The 22,870-nt window shown below is 34.6% G+C and overlaps 4 protein-coding genes across 5 annotated transcripts; all 4 read right to left on the bottom strand.

Annotated features, from left to right (window-relative positions):
* Nucleotides 1-800: 800 nt before the first annotated feature.
* LOC149394360 (uncharacterized) lies at nucleotides 801-3,715 on the bottom strand. Of its 2 annotated transcripts, none has more exons than XM_089616720.1 (7): nucleotides 3,561-3,715; nucleotides 2,567-3,263; nucleotides 2,386-2,464; nucleotides 2,036-2,095; nucleotides 1,479-1,600; nucleotides 1,137-1,208; nucleotides 801-1,044 (listed from the first exon to the last, which is right to left on the bottom strand). In XM_089616720.1, exons 2-6 carry the CDS (start codon nucleotides 2,661-2,663, stop codon nucleotides 1,198-1,200), a joined length of 369 nt encoding a protein of 122 aa, XP_089472846.1. In that variant the 5' UTR covers nucleotides 2,664-3,263; nucleotides 3,561-3,715; the 3' UTR covers nucleotides 801-1,044; nucleotides 1,137-1,197. The 2 variants fall into 2 exon arrangements, with proteins under 2 accessions (XP_089472846.1, XP_089472847.1); XM_089616721.1 differs by having other exon boundaries at nucleotides 2,567-3,203.
* A 3,333-nt stretch (nucleotides 3,716-7,048) lies between these two features.
* Nucleotides 7,049-7,814, bottom strand: LOC149394359 (TMV resistance protein N-like). Its single transcript, XM_089618319.1, has 2 exons — nucleotides 7,798-7,814; nucleotides 7,049-7,577 (listed from the first exon to the last, which is right to left on the bottom strand). The coding sequence occupies exons 1-2, from the start codon at nucleotides 7,812-7,814 to the stop codon at nucleotides 7,049-7,051; spliced, it is 546 nt and encodes a 181-aa protein (XP_089474445.1).
* A 7,238-nt stretch (nucleotides 7,815-15,052) lies between these two features.
* LOC149394358 (uncharacterized) lies at nucleotides 15,053-15,819 on the bottom strand. The gene is made up of 3 exons (XM_089618318.1): nucleotides 15,613-15,819; nucleotides 15,385-15,469; nucleotides 15,053-15,294 (listed from the first exon to the last, which is right to left on the bottom strand). The coding sequence occupies exons 1-3, from the start codon at nucleotides 15,817-15,819 to the stop codon at nucleotides 15,053-15,055; spliced, it is 534 nt and encodes a 177-aa protein (XP_089474444.1).
* Nucleotides 15,820-20,909: 5,090 nt separating this feature from the next.
* LOC149394357 (TMV resistance protein N-like) lies at nucleotides 20,910-21,641 on the bottom strand. Its single transcript, XM_089618317.1, has 3 exons — nucleotides 21,440-21,641; nucleotides 21,201-21,331; nucleotides 20,910-21,089 (listed from the first exon to the last, which is right to left on the bottom strand). The coding sequence occupies exons 1-3, from the start codon at nucleotides 21,639-21,641 to the stop codon at nucleotides 20,910-20,912; spliced, it is 513 nt and encodes a 170-aa protein (XP_089474443.1).
* Nucleotides 21,642-22,870: the final 1,229 nt, after the last annotated feature.

The following is a 22,870-nucleotide window of genomic DNA, read 5'->3' as shown; positions in this document are numbered from 1 at the left end:
CTGCCAATCCCATAACAAAACAATACATGTTTAAGAAGAAAGATAAGAAAAGAAAAAAAAATCTTATGTGATGATATTAGTATTCTCACTCTTAACTCGAGATCGTCAAGTAGTTGAGAAACATGTTAATGGCGAAATGATCAGATGTGCCAAGCCCTGAAAAGACATTTATTTTAACGAACAATGAGTGTCATATACTTTTTAGAGCGCATCAAAATGATGTTCTCAAATATTAGTTTATTATAAGATTTACCAAACTACATCATTGACTATGTTTTTAAAATTGTGTTTGAAATTCGCTATTGACTATTGACTTATAATATAAAAGAAGCCGCAAAGCAAAAACTATTGACTTTTTATGTACACACAAAAAGAGGAGATATCACGCGGTATTATTTTCTACGCGGTATTATTTTCTTCAATTGTTTACTCTTTATTTTGGCTGGTCTTGGTCTTGTGGGTCGTCGAGTTAATGAATTTTTTTTTTTCCATTGGTGGACCAACAATGCATGCAAGAAAAGACTCCAATAATTAGTTCTCCTTTTTCGATTTAGGGTCTTTCCTCCTAATAACATAAAAGAAGCCGCAAAGCAAAAACTATTGATTTTTTTTGTGTACACACAAAAAGAAAGGAGATATCACGCGGTATTTATTTTCTACGCGGTATTATTTTATTCAATTGTTTACTCTTTATTTTGGCTGGTCTTGGTCTTGTGGGTCGTCGAATTAATGAAGTTTATTTTTCCATTGGTGGACCAACAATGATGCAAGAAAAGAATCCAATAATTAGATCTCCTTTTTCGATTTAGGGTCTCTTGTTCACATTGGGACAGCACAGAAGAAGCTGACAAGACAATGCTAGCTCATCTTTCAAAATATAAAAATATTAGGCACATACACGAAAGAAGTTTTGTAGATACAAAGATGTAACAATTGTAGCTTCATATTTTGAAGTACTTGTATCCAAACTCCGGATTTCTCATCCCTTCCTCCCAATCACCAATCTTTCGACCTCCAAAAACTACTTGTTGGATTCCTAAATACCTGTCAATCCCATAACAAAACAATACGTGTTTAATAAGACCAAAAAAAAAAAAGGAAAAATAGAACGTAATGTTGTGATATTAATTTCTCACTCTGAACTCAAGACCGTCAAGCAGTTGAGAAGCACGTCAATGGCAAAATGATCAGATGTACCTAGGTCAACCCTGCAAAGACATTCATCACTAAAGACCAACGTATGTATTTACTTTTTTAGAAAACATCAATTTTTTTTTTTGAAAATGTGAAATTAATTTTTTTTTTTTTTTTTAAATGTGAAACATCAATTTTTATAAAATCAATTGATGTTCTCAAAATATTAGTTTTCTTCAACTCTGATTTTATAAAAAAACGGTTTATCAAAGTTGAAGCCAAACACTCCGTATTATGAAAATAGTTATATATATAAAAAGATGATGTTGATAAGATTGTAGTACCAGACTCGGCCCCAATTATCCTGAAATTCGACATCACTGATGTCATGGAACGACGAGGGCATCGTTTTGGAGCCCTTCTCTTCATCGTACGAAGGATCAAACTCCACCGATACGTTTGCCAGCTGTCAAACACTTGCCTATTAGCCTCTTTTCATAATTTCGTCACAAACAGCCTTTTCATTACAAAAATGAAGGCGATGCTCAGGTCTCTTATACAGGTGTTTTTGCCAAAACTGACTAACTTTCTACATCGATACGTTCGCCAGCTGTCAACACTTTCCCGTTATGTTTATCATGCTAAGTATATTCCGACTAACTTTCTTATTATAGTTGAAAGACTTGGCATTGCTGTGTGTTATTGGCTACATTACAACTTAGTCTAGAAATTTCAGTCTATGATTTTGAATACCACTCTTTTAGTTAGTCAAAATGTACATAACTTCATACGTCACCTGATTTATATGCAGATGATCCGTGTGGGTATTAATGACAGTTACGTGAATATCCAAACAGGCTAAGTTGGTTTTGTGTTGCTAGAGATATTTTAAGATCCAAACCTGAAGATTGGAAGAGTTAAACGAACCCAAGCGACCCAGAACATACCACGACTGGAAAACCTGCACATCCATCGTCATAACATGATTTCATACTCAGTAACGAATAACAGCAAACATCTAAAAATTAAATATAGAGTGATGCTTGTAGAAAACTCACAGGATAAAGCACTTGCAATGGAGTTTATACATCAGAAATATTTAATGTTTCATTCTACTAACATCCTAACAGTATTCTCTGAAATAACAACTATCCTAAGATACAGGCTGCTAAAATCTAACAACTTATTTTCATCTTTTTTTTTTTTTGGATCTAGAGAGCAATGATGAACATGGTTCGACGATGAACTTACACTCCCGATAAGCTCAACATCTCGATCCGACGGTGCACCGTAGAGTTCAAACCATATATACGAATCAATAGGATTGAAGCTGCAAAATCAACCACACCAAACAATAGTACAAATCAGAATTAGAAAGCATTCAAAATAATAAGAGAAATAAAAGGCAAGATGGTTGAGTGAGAGAAATAACTCTCTAAAGCTAACTTTGAAAGAGAGAACAGAGCCCGTTTTCGATTTGGTGAAGTTTTTTCCCTTTCTCTGTACTCTCTCTTCAATCTGTGCCACATTTCTAAACCCTTGTTAATGTCACTCTTAAAATGATATGATATACTTGGAAAAAATGTACAAAAAATTAGTGCGTGAAATTCATATGAAAAGCAAACATAACCTCACTTAACCAATTCATTTATTTTTTTAAGAAACAGCGGGACTTTATTAAGAACCACGGCAAGGCCGGAAAAGAGTACAAAGAACCCAAAACAAAGCAAAGCAAAATCCCCGAGAAAACGGATTACTCACTTGGCCAATTAAATCAAGAGTAAAATTTAGAATGAAAAAAATATATATATATATTCGCCACTGTTTTATCTTTTCACATTCTCTTTGAAATTCTTCCGCATACGGGTACCCGCCTCAATAACTCCTTCGACTACGAACGAAACTTGAGTTGCACCAGAAATATCACAGCAGTCCTATCTATGTCATGGCCACCTTTGTTCCTCATCCACTTTGTGTCAAAATTTCGGTGTGACTTTGTGATAATCTCTCCCTGTTCTGTTGTGAAACGCGATTCCCACATGAGGCTAGGCCGGTCACTGAAATAGTTTCTGTGGAATGAAATGGCGTACGAAGCAGCAAAGCCTATGAAATTGGCGAACCTGGAGCAACTGACATAAATCAGTGTTAGAGAAACTCTATTGGAATTAAAAATAAATTTTAGCTCACATTGTTAAAAACCAGACTCCAATATAGTGTAATTTTCTATGTATAAAATCAAATAAAAAACCAGATATAATATTTAAACTAAATTTAGAACAACATCTCTTGTGTATGATTTAGCATAATTATTTGTCGTTTTAAATTTTAAACCAAACATGTGATTTGGAACTCCTAGAACAACATTGCAATTGATATTCTTTGTATAAACTAATAGATTTATCATGTCTAGAAACAAACAGAAGTACCTTCGGTTCTGATGATACAAGTATTCCGTCCCTAGCCAAAACTCTGCTCAGAAATTCAGCTACAACATCGATTTGATCGAGTGAAAACTCTTCTGCAAATGCAATCCATGGCTTCCAAGCCCTCTCCACCGACTTACAAGATTTTGCATTGAGATGCCTTGGTAAATCGTAAATGTTGTTTGACATGGATTTGGAGTTTTTCCTCGTCCAAAAACAATGGATTAGAAGGCCTCTCCAGTAAATTACAACCTCTTGCATCGAGACGCTTTATTGAGAAGGGAAGTTTTGGAAGGAGTTTGAGTTTGGAACAATCATTTATATTCACTGGTATGAGAGACTGAATATTGAAGATCGTGCTCGGAAGTTTCTCAAGATTTTGACAGTTCTGTAGGCTCAGACTTTTAAGCCCTATCAGATTCTCGATCGATGGGTGTAATATTTTTTTCCTAGTCCCATCAAGCGAGAGTTCTTCTAAACATTCCATAGGCTCCTAAATTTCAGGGAAGTGTTCCAACTTTGAGCTCTTTTCAATTGAAAGAATTTTTAGAGACTTGAGCTTGCATATTGTACTTGGAAGGGTTTTAAGCCGAGAGCAATCAAAACGCAATTATTCCAATCCATATTTATTTGAGATTATCGAGAGAGAGTAAAACGAAGTAATGTATATATAATTTGATATGGATGGACATAGTTTTGGAGTTTAACACAAACTTCCAAAACTAGAAGACGTAATGGTATATGATCAAAGTGTTACTCTTCCAGGTAATGGTGACACACTGAATAAGTAAGTTACACAACTTCAACGCTCTTTCCAATGTAAAAGGAACAAAAAGATGGGATCGGAAAAGGGGAAATTGAATTTACCTGATCGGCACCGAGAAAGTAAACCTAATTTCTGCAATATCAAACAACGGACACACATTATCATCATCATATCATATCATATCAAAGACTCGCCCTTTTAAATTGATGATTGAAGAACATGAACTCGAAATTGCCTGATTTGACGATATCGTAATGTGCGTGAGGGACCAAATGAACGCTGAGTTTTCCGGCGATCTAAATCCCTCTTTCGCTTGTCTTCTCTGAGCTCGAGAAGCCTCCGATCTCTCTCGCGGTGGTTAGGTTCGAAACAGACGCTCCCAGAGGCCGAAACGACAGTCGTTTGATTTGGCCGATACGGACTCTCCGAAACGACAGTCTCTTCTGACCCGGAGCCCAACCCAGTTGTCGACTGATCAGATTTTATTGAACTTCAAATGTTTTACCAACAATAATAAATTGTTAACGGAATTGCTAGCAAAAAAAAAATGTAAATTCTAAAGGACAAAAACTAATATATTGTTAACTAGCCTAATTACGACATAAATATAGCAGATGAATAATTACAGAATTTTTCACTGAATTCCAACACCTTTAACAAACTGCCTTCATAATTTTCAAACTCTACAAACGTTTATTTTAAAATTGAAATTGTTACAAAATTATCTATTCTGTCAAATTGGTTTAGGGAAGAAGATCTGTTGTTCATTCTTTTTACCCTTTCACTTTTGCTCAGAAGTTGTGATCGTAGCACCAATGGCTTTATTTTTTTAATTTATTTTTTTCTTTTTTATATAAGGGCATTTAACTAGTCAAATAATCATATCGAACGTGTTCATATATTCTTGGTTATTTATTGTGTGAATTGTTCTGTTTTTAAACTCTGTTCACTAATTCAGATCTTGTACAACAAACCATTCGTAGAAGTAAAAAAGCTGATTCAAAATGAAGTCATTAATTATTTTTTGTTTGGTATGAAAGAACCTAATCAAAACAAAGTAGTAGCTGGATTTATCTTTTTACATCATCAAATGTTGTAGTATACTGGAAACAAGAAAATAATTTATAGGTAGATACAAGTTTATGAAGCACTTTCTTCGCGGTCACAAGGTAGTTCTTATGTGGGCGAGGAAAAGCGGTTACATAATATAATATTATAGGAAAATATTATAGGCAGATACAAATTTCAATTTAAATTTCAATATAAAGTATCATTTGCTATTTAAATTTCAAATGACACAATTAATACAATTTATCATTAGACAATGAAATTGACATTATCTGTCTTATTCTACGTATAATATCTGGAATGTATAAATTATATATTTTGAGTTGTAATTGTGCATTCTAGTTCTTATGTTATCTTTACTAAAAGTGGGGCTCGTATCAAATACACATTTGGAATAACAGCCTCTCTTTTTCTTTAATTTAGCATAATGTTATTTCTGTTCAGTAAATTTTGAAACTGAATTCATGATTTAGAACTTTCAGAACAACATTTTGACACCACATTGCGGATGCTAAATTTGTTTAAAATATATTATTTCAGAATTCAATGCATTTTTTGTATAAAAATAGCACAAGTTCTTCATTGGAGACGCTCTTCGTAGAAAATAGAAGTACATGCCAAAACTCAGCTCTGAAATTCAGCCATTATGTCGACGAGACCACCACCTAGACGTGTAAGACAGTCAACATACTTAATGTTGCTTGGAAATCCAAGCAATAAAAACTCGTCGATCCTCGAGCAGCAATAGAGGTTCAAGTAGTCGAGTTTTGAGTTGCAAGAGAGATTTGGGAGTTGAAGCAGAGAGATCCAACACTTTCAAGTTTTGCAAATCCTACATGAAAAGTGAATTGTGATTTCCTTTGACTAGTCATGCAGTCCAAGTGACCAACAATTAAAATATAGGCTTTATAAAACAACTCCAATGCATAAGTTGCCAAATTTTTACGCATCATAAAAATATTCTTCATTTTTTATTCATCCACATTATCAATTGTAGCACTTTGCATAAAAACCACTCATCAATTAAAAAAAGAAGGTTTGCAATTTTTTTTGGGTGTCTTCCTTCTTCATCTGTCCTTTGTTGAAAATGAAACCTAAAAAAAAAAAAAAAAAACACTATTTCTCTTTATTCATTTTTTTTCATACCAAAAAATTGTTGTTTTTATTTTATTGACATATGACGGTAACAGAGAAGTAGAGCGCGAGGGAGACGATGGCGAAGAGCTCGAAGGCAGGGCAGGGTGCTCCAATTTCGATTTTCGTTATGAGGGCCTTAGTTTGATCAACTGATTCTCGACGAACAATTTCTTTGCCCATTTCTTGGATCAAATCATGCATCCAAATCTTCCCATGGTCATTTACAGTTATGAGGGCCTTGCCAATGAGAACGCTGATTCCCGTAACCACTTTCTCATATTTATACCCACGTAGAATTTCTATCTCTACCTTTAAAATAGCACGCGATATCGAGAAATATGCCCATGTGGTCTCTACTCAGTCCCTTGTAGCTCACTTTCAATATTGTTTTTCCATTCTTCGATGCCCCTTGAATACAAGTACCGGCCCAAAACCGTGAGGGCCAACGGATTGCCTTAGCCATATTTTTCAACCATTGTTGTCAGTAACTCACTCAGAACATTCCTTGGCCGGAGATTCTTTATTGGGAATACGCTTTCAAGGAAAAGAGCTGATGAGCGTCGCTGTTACTCAGTTCCTTAATTTCGAGTATTTCGGCTTTGATATTTCTTAGTGCTTGCGAATCTCTGCTCGTAACAACAATTCTGCTACCTGGACCAAACCCTGAACAATCTATGTCAAGAAGTTCAAATTGCTCCACGTCATCGATGTCATCAAGGACTAAAAGGACATTCAGGCGCCGGAGTCTTTCCTTTTCGGAATATGTAACACGTCTCAAGTCTCTCTCTTTCAATAGTTCTAAAAAAACTCTCGGTTTCAAGTCTGAGGACCGGTGATTATTCTTCACTTCCTCGCTGACGTTTTCAAGGAAATAAGAACCTGAGAATTGAGAAGAGAATTTGTTGAACAAGACTTGGGCGAGTGTCGTCTTTCCGATGCCACCCATTCCCCAAATTCCGATGACACGAGTGTCCTTTGAGCCGATGCCTAACAATGACTCAATGTTCTGCGTATTCTTTTCAATTCCAATTAGATCCTTTGTATAATCACTAGAAGATATACATTCTCATAGTTTCTCTATCACATCTTTAACGATATCTTCGACAAATAGGGCTTCAGAGCTGAGGAATATAAATAAACCACTGTAGTCAATAATCATGACATTAACTACTTTTGACACGCTCAGTGACCAGGGACGGAACTACATGTATTTATTTTTTTTGTTTTTGTTTCGTGTGCTTTGTTTGTATATATGATGATATTACGTACAGTAGATCACTTTTCATTTTTCTGCCAGAAAATTACTAATCGGGCTATCCCATCATTTTATTTTATTTATTTATTATATGTAGTGTTTATCTTTTTGGCAAAAAAATTAAAACTAGATCCCTAGTTTTTAGTTTTCAAAATCACAAATTATAACGGAAAAGATAATCTAAATGGTTAGTTAAGTATTGTTTTGTGTGTTAAAAAAATAGAGTTTTTAGACTTTGTAGTAGGAAAAAGTTACTATAAAAAGATCAGTGTTTTGTAAAGTGAATAGAATCGTATTTTAGTGTTCGGTTAAAATTAGTAACAACACTGACTCAATCTTTTGCATATTGTTTCCAAATCCAATCAGGCCTTCCGTATAAATATAAGGGTAATTAAGCCAAACAGCCTCACGAAAATGGGCAATTTATTTTTAGCCAACGTTCTATAAATATGTGGTAAATAGCCAGGAGAATTTATTTACAACTAATATTGGCCGATTATACCCTCACATTTTCCCGCCCACAAATATCCGGGTCATTAATCAAAATCAGCTCTAATATTCGGATATATTAATGCATGCGAAAATCGAGGAGCATTTAAGAGAAACAGATGCGTCAATATTTCCACACGCAACTGCTCAAAATATTTTTTCAAAAAGAAAAAAAAGCCCCAAAATATCGCGACGAAGAAACCGCACGAATTTGAACCGGAAAATAAGAGTCAACACACTTATTTACAAGATCGAAATCGAAACCAGAGGAGGAAAACAGCGATGACGAAGAAGAACGAACAGAGGTTAGTAAATAAATGAAAATACGATTTGTTTCGATCTTTTTTTTATAAGTGGCTTTGCATGTATATGAAATCGACTGAGTTTTCAAAATCGCTAAGACTGATAATTGTGTTTTCCCTTTTTTCTTTGGTTACACACAAAATCGCTGTGATATAGAACAATGGCGAAGAAATCCCCCTCAAAGAAAAAAAAACAACTTGAAGAGAGCCAAGAAAAGGGGAATAAATCAAGTCGGGGAAAAACAAATGCAACAAGGGTAAGTTTTTTTGGCCGAGCTTTTATTTTCATTGTCGATAATGTTAATAAACTTAAATAATTCAAAACATATGTTTATAATCATAATAAATGTATTTAGAGTACTGACCGCTTGATTATAATTTGAAAAATAAAGCGAAATGATATTGGGCTGAATGTAAATGGTTACTAATTTGTGGTTGTTCGAAATACATATAATGATCTATTAATATGTAAATAAATTATGTATAGCAGATATATACTATAAATTAGTGTAAAAAATTGTTAAAGATGGGGATGTAAATAAGGTTGTAAATAACAGCGTTGTGTAAATAATGTTAATCTCTAATATATGAAATGAGATCAGGTTTAAATATTTTGATAGTTTGATTATTCTATTTGTGTGCAGATTGGGGACATGATAGTAGAAAGGAAGAACTGGGATTTAAAACAACGAATCATTGTTCATTCATCTTTTAACATCATTGAAACCCTCATGCCACTCCTAGAAACAGAATATCAACAGGAGTTGTTCAGTCGTGGGCCATTTGCTCATCTTCAACACCTTAAAAGCCATGTATATCCCAAAAAACTGGCTCATTTACTCGTGCTCAGTCAAGTAGAGTCCGGGAATGTTGATGAACTACATTTCAATGTATGTGGAAACATATTGGTTTTCAATATCTATGACTTTGAGTTAATATCAGGTAAATGTCAAACTTACGTACTTGCTGAGAATATAAAAAATTATTTGTAAATTGCCGAGTTATTTACAGTTTAAGGAATGTTATTTACAGGGCTGAATTGCGAACGCGTGCCACGTATACACGACAAGCTACGCTCCAATAATCCTTTGAAGGATGAGTACTTCAAGGTGACAGGAACACAGCGTGCACAATTCTTACTTGGAATTCTCAGTGGCAAATTTGGAGGTACGGACGAAGAACGAGTGGCACTTATTAACCTGGCCATTCTAGAGACAATGATTCTGCCTAGGGAACGGCAGGCTAAAATTCCCGATGACCACTTAAAAATGGCCATTGACACGGAATTATTCAAAAGTTATCCGTGGGGCACGGTTAGCTTCAACGCTCTATGCCATTCCCTAAAGAAATCCAAAAACTATGCTGCTGAGAAAACAAGATTCAATATAGAAGGCTTCCTACATCCGTTAATTGCTTGGGCATATGAGGTCATTCTAGAGTTTGAAGCCCAAGGATATGCAACTCGTACAAAAGAAATGTCCATACCTCGCCTCCTCAAGTGGAATTTCAATTACAGCCCAGAGTACGACGAACTTCAACAATATATCTTCGACAATGAATCGGTATTTGAAATCATATTACTAATCTCTAAGTTCTTCTATGAATATGTTAATAGTTTCTTGTAAATAATTGTTGTCTTTGTTGTAGCTGTGCATTAATCCAGTAGATGCTACTGAAGAAGAACAAGCAGCTGGGTACATAGAACGAGTAGACGCTGTTAGTCCCGAGCCTGCCCCAAAATCTGTTGAAAAAGGAAAAGGAGTGGCTAGTAGTTCTAAGGGTTTGGAAAGTGATACAACAATCAACTCCTCAGATGATGTTCATATGAAGTTGGAATACGCTCTCCAAACAATAGAAATACTGAAGAAACGTGTCGAAGAGGCGCATGAAAAGTACGACGCCTTATTGGATGTATTTCAAGTGTACATCCGGAAAGATTACAATGAAACAACACCACAACAACCCAGACAAGAACAGGTAGTAATTTTGATTTATTTTTCCAATTAACAAAAAAATAACAATTATATTACAGGTCTCAAGTGGAACAAAGCATACTAAGACAACTGAAATTCCAAATCAAACTCCAATTAATGTTCAGGTACGGTATAGCCATTGCGTGTAAATAAGTAACAACATAACACTGAAATATGTGTTTAACCGTCTCTACCATTATGTCTAACAGGATACACCACCTACCAATCAACCCAAGGTGACCACACCTGTGAAAATCCCAACAACAAAAGAGGTACACTATACTATTTACATTGGTTAACATATAGTATAATATCATATGTATTTATCAATTTACAGGTACCAGAAGTTAGGAATGTAGCAAAACCAAAGCCAACTCAAGTGACACTAACGAACATGGTATTACGCTGAGCATATTATTGACATAAACCATTTGTTAGCGTGCATGTTATTTACATAGTATCTACAATTATTTTTGCCATAATAATTTGTTAATGGTATACTTATTTACATCTTATTTACAGATGCTACGAAAAAGAGCTTCAAAAGTGGAGCCAACAATTCCTGATACTATGTCTATGGTACAAAATTAATTTAATTGAACTTACAAAAATGTCCTATAATTTACTAACAGGTTGTTTACTAATTTTTTATGGTAGGATATTTCACCACTACTTGGAATGGAAAAGGTAGCACGTTATAGTCCGGTACGGCAAATAAATATAACTTTGTAATATGTTGCAATTAGATTAAGACTAACAATGACTTCTAACAGGATGATTTGCAGAAGCTACAAGATGATTGGGTTTTTACCGTAAATGATGTGTTGAATAGCATTCCTAACAAGTACGAATTTGAACACCATCCACAGGTTGTTCAAGAGAGTGTGGCCCAGCAAGAAGTCCTAAACAAGCAAGTTTACAAGCGCTTGAGAAAGAATGGCCAACCAATTCCAAAGCGAACAATGCCAACCACAAATCAGCCACCTCCAATAGTGACCGAAAATATCCAAACCCAAAATGTTGACGTACACAACCCGCAGGTAATATTTTCATGTTCTAACAAAATGTTAAAAATTGGGATATTAATAGTTGTTAATTTATCATATTGTGATTATTTGTAAATTAACAGGTAGTTAACAAGGTCACCGATGATGGAAAGCAAAAAAAGATAGGAAGGACGTTGTCAAATCCACAGCCTGTCACACAACGTCCAAAGCGCACATCACTACAACAAATCTCACCATTACCGACGATTTTTTTCGTCGCTAATAACCCCATAATCGTCGCTAAATCTCTTTAGCGACGATTTTAGCGACGATTTTTATCGTCGCTAAATGTCCGTGCCTAAATATATTTAGCGACGAATTTATCGTCGCTAAACATTTACCGACGATATTAGCGACGATTTTGTCGTCCCTAAATGTTTAAACGAGATTTTTTTTTTAATTCTTTAGTGACGACTTAATCATCGCTAATTCCCGCGGGTGAATTTCGCGCGCGAATTAGCGACGATTAAGTCGTCGCTAATACGTTAATTTTTTAATAATTAGCGACGACTTTGTCGTCGCTAATTACAAACTTTTTTTTTCGATTTTTAAAATTATTAATTTTTATCGTCGTTAATTATTTATTTTTTATTTTGTTTTTCGTTTATGAAATTCTAACATTAAAAATCAAATAAAAATCAAATTATATTATCGAAATGAACTTATATATAAAATACGGTTACGATTTCGATTATCGACAAATATGCAAATAAAAATCTACTATATACAAAATATGTAATAAAACACTAGTCGCGACCTTTGCTTCGTCGTCCCGCCACTCGTTTTCCCCCGCCTCGACGTGAAACGCTCTTCTGCTGGCGCTGAAACTCTGCATGGTACGGCACAAAATCCTTGTCAAGACAAGTCACACAACCAAACACGAATCAAACTATAACTTGTCACAAAATCCTTAGACTTGTCATAAAAATTTCTAGACTTGTCATTAAAATTTTCTAACTCGTCATAAAATTTAAATTTCAACTTCAAGATTAACTAGGAAAAAGCCGAGCCCGAACAAAAAAAAAATCAATCTCAAATCATTATTCATTGATTTCAAAACTCAACTGTCAAATCCATTTTCAAATTAATTCCTAATCCAATCACAACTTCAAAAATCGAACGCGAAACAGAATAATCACATTTCATCAATCTCATCAAAATCACAAACAAGCGAATCCTCATCAAAATCACCAAAATAAATAACCCGAGGCTCAGAATCACAAAACGCAATCGGTCAAGACAAGTCCTCGGCCAAAAATAACAACACGGCTAACTCAAATCCTCGGCCAAGATAACACATGGCAAAAACGAGCACTCGGCCAAGACAACAAACAAGTCTCAATAATTCGAAATTCACAACAATCATCACAGCCTCATAATCAACAGAATTTTAAATAGCATTCCAAACAAAACCTCAAAATTCACACGTCCAACACAATTCCAAACCAAAATTCGTCAAAAAAAATTCAACAAAAATTAAAACATGCCCTACAATCATCACCCAACCATTAAACACTCTCATAAACGTCTCATGATCACAAACAAGCCTTAAGAAATCAAAAATCCCCAAAAATTAACAAATATTTATAAAACTAATTTCAATATTTATAAAATTTATAACAAATATATAATTCATTTATAACTAATTACTTCATTTATAATTTATAAAATTTATAACAAATATATAATTCTAAAAATATAAATTATGTAAATATAACTAATCAAAATAAATTTATAACTAATATATAACTAAAGTTATATATATAAATAACTAATATATATAACTACTATATTAATTCTATAACTAACTAATATATATATATATATATATATATAAAGTTTTAAAAAAAAAACTTACCGATCCACGGTCAGAGGGAGAGCGCGCGGCCAGAGAGAAGGGGAAGCGGCCAAGGACGGCGTCGGCGGGGAAGCGGCTACGGCGTCGGCGGCGGAGCGGCGGAGTAGTGGCGGAGCGCGGCGAAGGAGCTGCAATCGGAGAGAGAGAGGTAAGGAGAGAGCTGTGAGGAGAGAGAGAGAACCGAGGAGAGAGAGAACTGAGGAGAGAGAGAGACATACCGGAGAGGGTGACTTCGGCGTCGACGGCGTCGGCGGCACACGGCGGAGGAGGGCGCACGGCGGACGAACGGCGGGAGAGGCGAAACTAAGAGAAAACTCGATTTAGGTCAAGGAAAAACGAAATGGGGAAACTGATTCGCGATCTGGTATTTAAAGACATTTAGCGACGATTAACTCGTCGCTAAATGATTAATATTCGTCGCTAAATCATTTCGTTGTAATTAAATGTGAGGGATTTTTCCCTCTTTAAAATTCGTCAAAATTCAAAAACATTTAGCAACGATTAAATCGTCGCTAAATGATTAAAATTCGTCGCTAAATCATTTCGTTGTAATTTAATGTGAGGGATTTTTCCCTCTTTAAAATTCGTCAAAATTCAAAAACATTTAGCGACGATATTATCGTCGCTAATTGTATAGCGACGATAAAAAAACATGTAGCGACGATATTATCGTCGCTAATTATTTTCCCGGGAACTTAGCGACGACAAAAAAGAATTAGCGACGATAAATTCGTCGCTAATTATCTTTGCCGCCAAACTTTAACATTTTTCGCACCAAAAAATTAGCGACGATAAAATCGTCGCTAAAAGGGTGATTAGCGACGATTAAGTCGTCGCTAATAGTTTCGTCGCTAAATGTGGTATTTCTTGTAGTGCATGTAGGAAATCAGTGTTCACTACCTCGCCATACGTCACCGAATCTAGGTCTAAGAGGACTGAAGAAGGAGGTCCTAACAAAGAACCAGATGGCCAGGACACGGCTAACATGGCAGATGAAGAAAGCAGCCAACCATCTTTTGATATTGGAATTTGAGATCTGTTATTTACTAAACTCTAGTCGAATTGCACCTAAGTTTTTTTTATAAACATAGCAACTATGTCACTTTTGGCTACTGCATGAATGTTAATTAGCACATGACGCTAATTTTGGGTGTTAAGGTCGTTGATAGAACCTCTTTTACAAATTAGATTGGAATATTTTGAGTATTGGCTACTATGCGGCCATATTTTAGCCTTTCAATATGTTAATTGGAATCTTATTTACAAGCTATTTACAGTAGTATATCGTGTGAAGTTCTATTAATGTACTTCTTATTTACCATAAATTTACAACTTAAAGTTAAGTCTATTTGATTAAAAGAAGTACAGAAATAAGGTATTTAATGAATAATGTCATAACAACGAATTCAAAACATACATGTGCGTGTGTGGCTTTGTTACATGAATAGAAAATAATTCTCATGTTCTTAAGATTAACAATATGCATAAAACATCAAATGTTCAATAAATAAACATAAAATTATTCAAAATCTCGAAACTTGTAAACAACACAAACATCAACAACGAAAAATAGACTTTATTAAAGACATCTCATTAACCAACTATCTTAGGCAGCCCCTTTTGTTATGACCATTCTGGCCACATTTGCCACATCTTTGATTGTACGGGTGGAATTTTTCATGCTTCGACCGATACCTCTTCTCTTTTGGTCGCCCAGCTTGACGTTTATGAATGGGAGGCTTAATAACTTGAGCGTCAATAGGCAGCTCCCAATCGCCTTCATGAGAAATAGGGAAAACATCTTTCTCATACGTGGCAGCGAAGTATTCTTGACTATAATATGCTGGCACAAAATCAATAGGACGTAAATTTTTCCTATATAAAGCCGCACAAGCATGAGAACAAGGAAAGTCTTCAAGCTGCCAATAACAACATGTGCAAGTTCTAAGAGAAACATCAACAACTCGACGAATTGCCCCATCAACAACTTCAAATTCGTTGTCGTTAATGGCATTAACCTGCAGTTGCGTGTAAATAAATATTGTCAACGATTGTAGATTTAAAACTGTTAGTGTGTTAATAGCTTGTAAATAAGAATATGCTGTTAATAGGTTGTAAATAATAATACAATTAACAGAAACTGGAAAAGTATGTAACTCACATTCATAGATCGAGCAGCCTCCTGCGAATCAAAAAGTATCTTGAACCCAGTTCCTGTTAGTCCTGATTGCATCTTTGGAATTAGCTCCCTCTTCTTGTGGATCCAATTTTGAATTAGACTTCTATAACTCAAAACAAGACATGCAACCGGCCAGCCTCTTGCTTCTCGCAAAACAGCATTCAAACACTCAGAGATGTTTGTGGTCATAACATCGAACCTCTTCCCCGGAAACTTGCTCCTAGCCTACAGCTCTGGATCGGCTTTGAGAAGATACTTTTTGATTTTTACTTTGTTGTTGGAGAGTATATTAAGCCAATATTCAAACTCTCTTACAGAATAGGCTTTAGCACATCTATAGAAAAGTGGCTGAATGTATGTTTTACCAAATTTTGCCTTCACATTACACCAAAGATGTTGCATGCATATAGCAAATTTCGCCTCCGGGAATACATTGCCAACTGCCTTGTAAATTGACTTGTGCCTATCCGAAACGAATACCAAGTCTTTTCGAACACCATAAACAATTCGAAGATGATTCATAAACCAAGACCAAGATTTGTCATTCTCAGAATCCACAATACTAAAGGCTAATGGAAACAAATGATTATCACCATCTAGAGCAGTGGCCAAAAGTAATGTACCATAAGATTTGCCTTTCAAGAAAGTACCATCAACAGATATTACTGGGCGGCAAAATTGAATCGTATTTATTTTGACACGCTCAGTGACCAGGGACGGACCTACATGTATTTATTTTTTTTTGTTTTTGTTTCGAGTGCTTTGTTTGTATATATGATGATATTACGTACAGTAGATCACTTTTCATTTTTCTGCCAGAAAATTACTAATCGGGCTATCCCATCATTTTATTTTATTTATTTATTATATGTAGTGTTTATCTTTTTGGTAAAAAAATTAAAACTAGATCCCTAGTTTTCAGTTTTCACTTTTCACAATCACAAATTATAACGGAAAAGATAATCTAAATGGTTAGTTAAGTATTGTTTTGTGTGTTAAAAAAAATAGAGTTTTTAGACTTTGTTGTAGGAAAAAGTTACTATAAAAAGATGAGTGTTTTGTAAGGTGAATAGAATCGTATTTTAGTGTTCGGTTAAAATTAGTAACAACACTGACTCAATCTTTTGCATATTGTTTCCAAATCCAATCAGGCCTTCCGTATAATCACAAGAAGATATACGCTCTCTTAGCTTCTTTGTGACGATATCAACAATATCTTTGATTAAGCTGGATTCGGAACTGTATATGTAAATAAACCAAATTGTAGTTAATCACAAATTAAAATGAAAAGGAAAATATCATCTGAAAAGTCTGACTCCAGGTTTATGTCCGCATAAACAATTTATTAACAAAAAAATATGTACAGGTAAAAAAAAAAACTATAGCAATTTACCTTGCCTCTGCCGAATCCCAGCCGGATAAATCCGCAGTGGCTGTCAAAGATTTTCTCCACTTGTCCAACTTTTCCGGCTCGTTTCCGCATCGTATTTCGTGTTGTGAAAATGCATCTCCGAAGCTTCCCCGTTCGTGCCGTATGTTTGTGGGGTCCACCAAGATTCAGCATGAGAAGACGATAATCGAGATCATCGATGCCTCGATCGCTCCCAAAAGCACATGCGAGATTTTGTCCCCTTTGTCGAGATCATCCGAGTCTATGAAGATCTCTATTCTTTTGTCGTACAAAGCACTGTAAAGAATGCTTGTAAAGCCTCTGCGTGTATCATTCCCTCGAAAACTGATGAAAACATTGTATTTTTTTTTTACAGAATTGCTCGAAGTAGCCATAACTCAATCTCCAAAAATATCCACCGATACCAAGATTGTGACTTTGTGTGAGGCTAGTTTTTTTTCCCTGGCTGTCCCTAGAATATAAAGGTGGCAACAAATCATAAAAATCTTGATTTTTTTTATGTGCTAGAATATATTTTAAACTACTTGTATCCAACTCCGGATTTCTCATCCTTCCTAATCACCCAATTTTCGGACTTATCTTCATAACAAAAAAATTAATGTTTAACAAGACAGGAAAATAAAAGGTGATGATATCAGTTATCTCACTCTGAACTAAAGACCATGAAGCAGTTGAGAAGCACATCAATGGCGAAATGATCAGATGTGCCTGGGTCGACTCTCTGCAGAGAAATTAATTTTTATAAATTATAAAACAATGTCATCTAAGTAATTCATCTAAATATGGTATGATATATTGAGAAAATGTAGAAAATACTAGTGTGTGTGAAGATTAGATGGAGGAATTTTAACACTTAATTTGCCCAAGACGATCGAACCCTTTATTGTTCTTCAGCTCTGTTGTAATTTATTTCAATTTCATGCTTTCTGGTTCTGGTTTTCCTAAAGTCTCTGGATTGGCGTGTAGAATTAGCTAGTTTGTAATTCGATTTTTAATTTTCAATAATAAATAGAAAAATTAGTGGGACTAAGCCACTTGAAACGTTGTTATTGCAATCTAACCAACGTTTCACCTATTTTTCAAATCTAACCACAAATGATGACGTGGCTTTATTATTCATTTAGCAATTTACTAGATTATCCTCTATTAAAATCGACTAACATCAACATGTGGCCAACGTTTTGATCGTCCAAATAATGCAATTAATACACGTAAACTTTTTTCCTTTGAAAAAAAGAATGCACGTCAACTTTTAATAGTCCATAATATTTTTTTTTATAGTTTAATTAGTTGATTTGTAAATATGCGTAATCCATGATTTCAGTTAATTTAAGTTAATTTTCGTTTATTTTACACACGATAAGTTTTGTCTAGCTGAAACTTTGGCTAGTAGTTGGTTGTTTTCTTGGGTTAATTTCAATTAATTTTGGTTTATTTTACACGCGATAAGTGTTGACTGCTTGAAACGTTGGCTAGTAGTTGGTTTCTATGATTTGTGTTACATAAGGGTATTTTTGATATTTTCTAACCGTTTATTTCTGTAAATGGCTAGATTGCAAAATTTACCAAACGTTGGCTACATCCTTAAAACCATATTTGAAATTGGCTACGTTGCTAAATTACCCTAATAAATAAATAAAACACTACTTTCTTTAAAAAAAAAATGTAAGAGAATTTGCCACCAATTTTATAATTTTTTCCCACTTTCCACCAAAATGCTAATTTTTCCCAAAATGCCACCATCTATGTCAACAATGTTGACATCTATTTGCTCTTCACTATTAGATGTCAACATTGATGACATATATGTCAACATTGTTGACATAGAGGTGGCATTTTGGGAAAAATTAGTCTTTTGGTGGAAAGCGGGAAAATGTTATGAAATTGGTGGTAAATTAGGCAATTTCTCACAGAAATAACCCTACTGGAATAGGAAAAAAAAGTGAAATTCAAAATGAATTCAGGATAAAACCTCGGCATTTGATGATGAAAAAAACAAGTTTTACATGCCTTTCTATTCTTGGACTAATAATTATTTGACAAATAATAATATTAATTACCTTTTTTCCTCATAAGCTCGGGTTTTCCAATGCTATCTCCGAGAACAGCTCGGAGCTCATCATCATCTCTTGAAGCTTCTTCAAGAACTCTATCAAGAAGAAATGATAGTTGTGGTAGTTCTGGAAGCTTTGGCCTCCGATTCACCGTCGTTAGGGATCGAAATAGAAACTGTATCAACCCGAAACGACAGTCGTTCAGCCAAATTCTCGCCGCTAAAAGTTTGTTTTTTTAGCTGCATACGCTTCTTTAATTTTCTTTTTCATTTTTATTTATTTTTTTCGTCCACATCAGCAAAATAAAAAAAGACGAAATTACATATATATCAGTCATTTGACCAACTTAAAAAAAACAAGAGAAATTACCTAATTTCCCACAAATTTTGTAACATTTTTCCACTTTCCACGAAAATGTTAATTTTTCCCAAAATCCCACCATCTATGTCAATAATGTTGACATCTATGTCAACAATGTTGACATCTAATAGTGAAGGACAAACATAGATGTCAACATTATTGACATAGATGGTGACATTTTGGGAAAAATTAACATTTTGGTGAAAGTGAAAAAATGTTATAAAATTGATGACAAATTAGACAAATTCTCAAAAAACAAACAAACGCTATACAAGTTTGTTCCAGTAACTTGGCTAAATGCATTTATAAAATGTTTGTTTTAGCTCTATACAACTCTTACTATTTATTTTTATTTATGAGTAAGGGTCTTATTTTTTTTTGTGTAAATAAATGGTTTTTACAATATTTTGCATTAGAGATGTTTATGATATTGTTGCATCATGTTTATATTGACCGATTTTTTCCATGTCTAAGGCAGTAACGTGATTTGTTTTACATCTAAGGCAATAATGTGATTTTTCTACATTTATGGCATGAAACATGATTTTTCATCATACGCAATGGATCTCGGCGTCACGAATCCGTAGGATTTGGAATCACTCAATTTCAAGTTCATATGAGATATATATGGTTTTTTGAAGTTTTTATGAAGAAAAAAATAAGTAGGAAAGATAGTTAAGGGTGAATTGGATTTTTTTTTTTTTTTTGCTTATCAGTCCGTTTGGCTATATTCTTAAAGTTAAACAAACATGAACTAAAATAAAAAAAGAAAGTTTTCTTTTTGTCATATTTCTATAACGCCCATAAAATAAAGCTATTTAACTTTTAATTAGACCTTTTCGGATCAAGATATAATTAACATAGTTTCTTTCATATAACAGTAACAAACGAGATATTTTGGGCCTATTTGTTTCTGCTTTATTCATTCCAACAGTAAAGTCAAATAACGTAAGAAAGCTGTTTGGTTTCTTACTCACTTTTTTTAACTTAGAAAATTTTTCTAAGTTGTATTTATTTTTTGTGAACAAAATGAGAAAAACTTTTTGATGTCTTTTTCTCTCGACAACACCACCACATTAACCAATACCCGAACCCTTATCGCCACCACTCTCACCGCTACAAGTTTCCGAACGCGACGGCGTACAATATCTCGGCGTCGGCGTCGGCGAAGAAATGGATTATAAATTTATTATGTATTCGGAATGTGCCCTTTTTATTGAAAATATGAATGGAAGTTCAAGGAGGTGAACTCTAGAAAAAAAAAAGGTTTAAGGGTCAAATTGCAATAATTTGAACGCTAGAATATATGAACTGTTGTGTTAAAAAATACCTGAAAACAATACCTTATATTTCTGGCTCCAAACCCGTTCAAGTTTGTCACTTTCAATGCACACCTCGCGAAGATTCTTCGGATTAAAACTCTCTGGCAAGCACTTCAAGGGGCAACCCGTCCATCAGAAATATCTTAGTGTAGCGGGAAGGAAATCAAGATATTCAAGGAATAAAATTTTGCCGTTGTACGAAGACCAATCAATATAGAGAAACCACATATTGCGCATTTCTTTAAAGACTAGAGGGCTTATGTCAGATTGTGGCATAGCCTTCAAGAAAATTCCTTCAATTTTTGGTGTCCCCTAATCATAGTTCATACAAAAAAAAATGACCACATTATGATTATTATATGATAATAAAGTGTGACTGCAATTAAGTTTTAAAGGATCTTGATATTCATAAGCATGACTTACTCGATTCTCTTCCAAGACACGGCAAGTATCTAATGCAGACCACAATCTACTGCACTCTCCCGGATCCTTTGATTCTCGGCGAACAATTTCTTGGCCCATTTCTTGGATCAAATCATGCATCCAGATCTGACCTATCTCATTAACACTTACGAGAGCCCTTTCAATTAGAACTTTGATTCCCACAAGTACTCCTTTATATCTGTACCCGAGTATTTTCTGGGTCTCATTCCTATATTTACCTTTAAGGAAGCAGGCAATATCGAGAAACATGTCCTTGTTGTTCTGGCTCAGTCCGTCGTAGCTCACTTTCAATATGTCTTGGACTTCATGGTTTGGAGTTGAGTCAAGTAACTCTATTTCGCTTTCCCATTCTTCGATGCTCCTTGAACACAAGTGCCGACCCAAAACCGTGAGAGCCAATGGATTTCCTTTGGCATACATCTCGACAATTTTCTTTGCCAACTCCGAGTATCCCTCGTCCGGAGATTCATCTCCTTCTTAGACATTTATTTTGACGAACAATGAGTGTCATATACTTTTTAGAGTGCATCAAAATAATGTTCTCAAAATATTAATTTTTATAAAATTCACTAACGTTGACTACATATTTAAAATTGTGTTTGAAATTTGCTATAAATCACCTCCTTATAATATAAAGGAAGCCACACAAAGCAAGACCAATGACTTTTTATGTACACACAAAACGAGAAGATATCACGCGGTATTATTTTTTTCAATTGTTTACTCTTTATTTTGGCTGGTCTTGGTCTTGTGGGTCGTCGAGTTAATGAACTTTTTTTTTTTCTTTCATTTTTTTCATTGGTGGAGCAACAACGCATGAGTTCTCATTTTTCGATTTGGGTCTCTTGTTCACATTGGGACATCACAGAAGAAATTAACATAACAATGATAGCTCATCTTTCAAAATATAAAAATATTAGGCACATACACGAAAGTCGAAGTTTTGTAAATACAAAGATGTAACAATCGTAGCTTCATATTTTGAAGTACTTGTATCCAAACTCCGGATTTCTCATCCCTTCTTCCCAATCACCAATCTTTCGACCTCCAAAAACTACTTGTTGGATTCCTAAATACCTGTCAATCCCATAACAAAACAATACGTGTTTAATAAGACACAAAAAAAAGGAAAAATTGAACGTAACGTTGTAATATTAAATTTCTCACTCTGAACTCAAGACCGTCAAGCAGTTGAGAAGCACGTCAATGGAAAAATGATCAGATGTACCTAGGTCAACCCTGCAAAGACATTCATCACTAAAGACCAATGTATTTACTTTTTTTAGAAAACATCCATTGATGTTCTCAATATATTAGTTTTCTTCAACTCTGATTTTATAAATAAAAAAACGGTTTATCAAAGTTGAAGCCAAACACGCCTTATTCTGAAAATAGTTATATATATAAAAAGAGTGATGTTGATAAGATTGTAGTACCAGACTCGGCCCCAATTATCCTGAAATTCAACATCACCGATGTCATGGAACGACGAGGGCATCGCTTTGGAGCCCTTCTCTTCATCGTACGAAGGATCAAACTCCACCGATACGTTTGCCAGCTGTCAAACACTTGCCTATTAGCCTCTTTTCATAATTTTGAATACCACTCTTTTAGTTTGTCAAAATGTTCATAACTTCATGCGTCACCCG

Source organism: Urtica dioica, chromosome 6 (assembly GCF_054948205.1).
Source record: "Urtica dioica subsp. dioica isolate 48M chromosome 6, U.dioica_male_clone48M_v1_H2, whole genome shotgun sequence".
Taxonomy (NCBI): domain Eukaryota; kingdom Viridiplantae; phylum Streptophyta; class Magnoliopsida; order Rosales; family Urticaceae; genus Urtica; species Urtica dioica.
The sequence above is the reverse complement of the archived record's forward strand: the minus strand, read 5'-3'. Positions and strand labels throughout refer to the sequence as shown.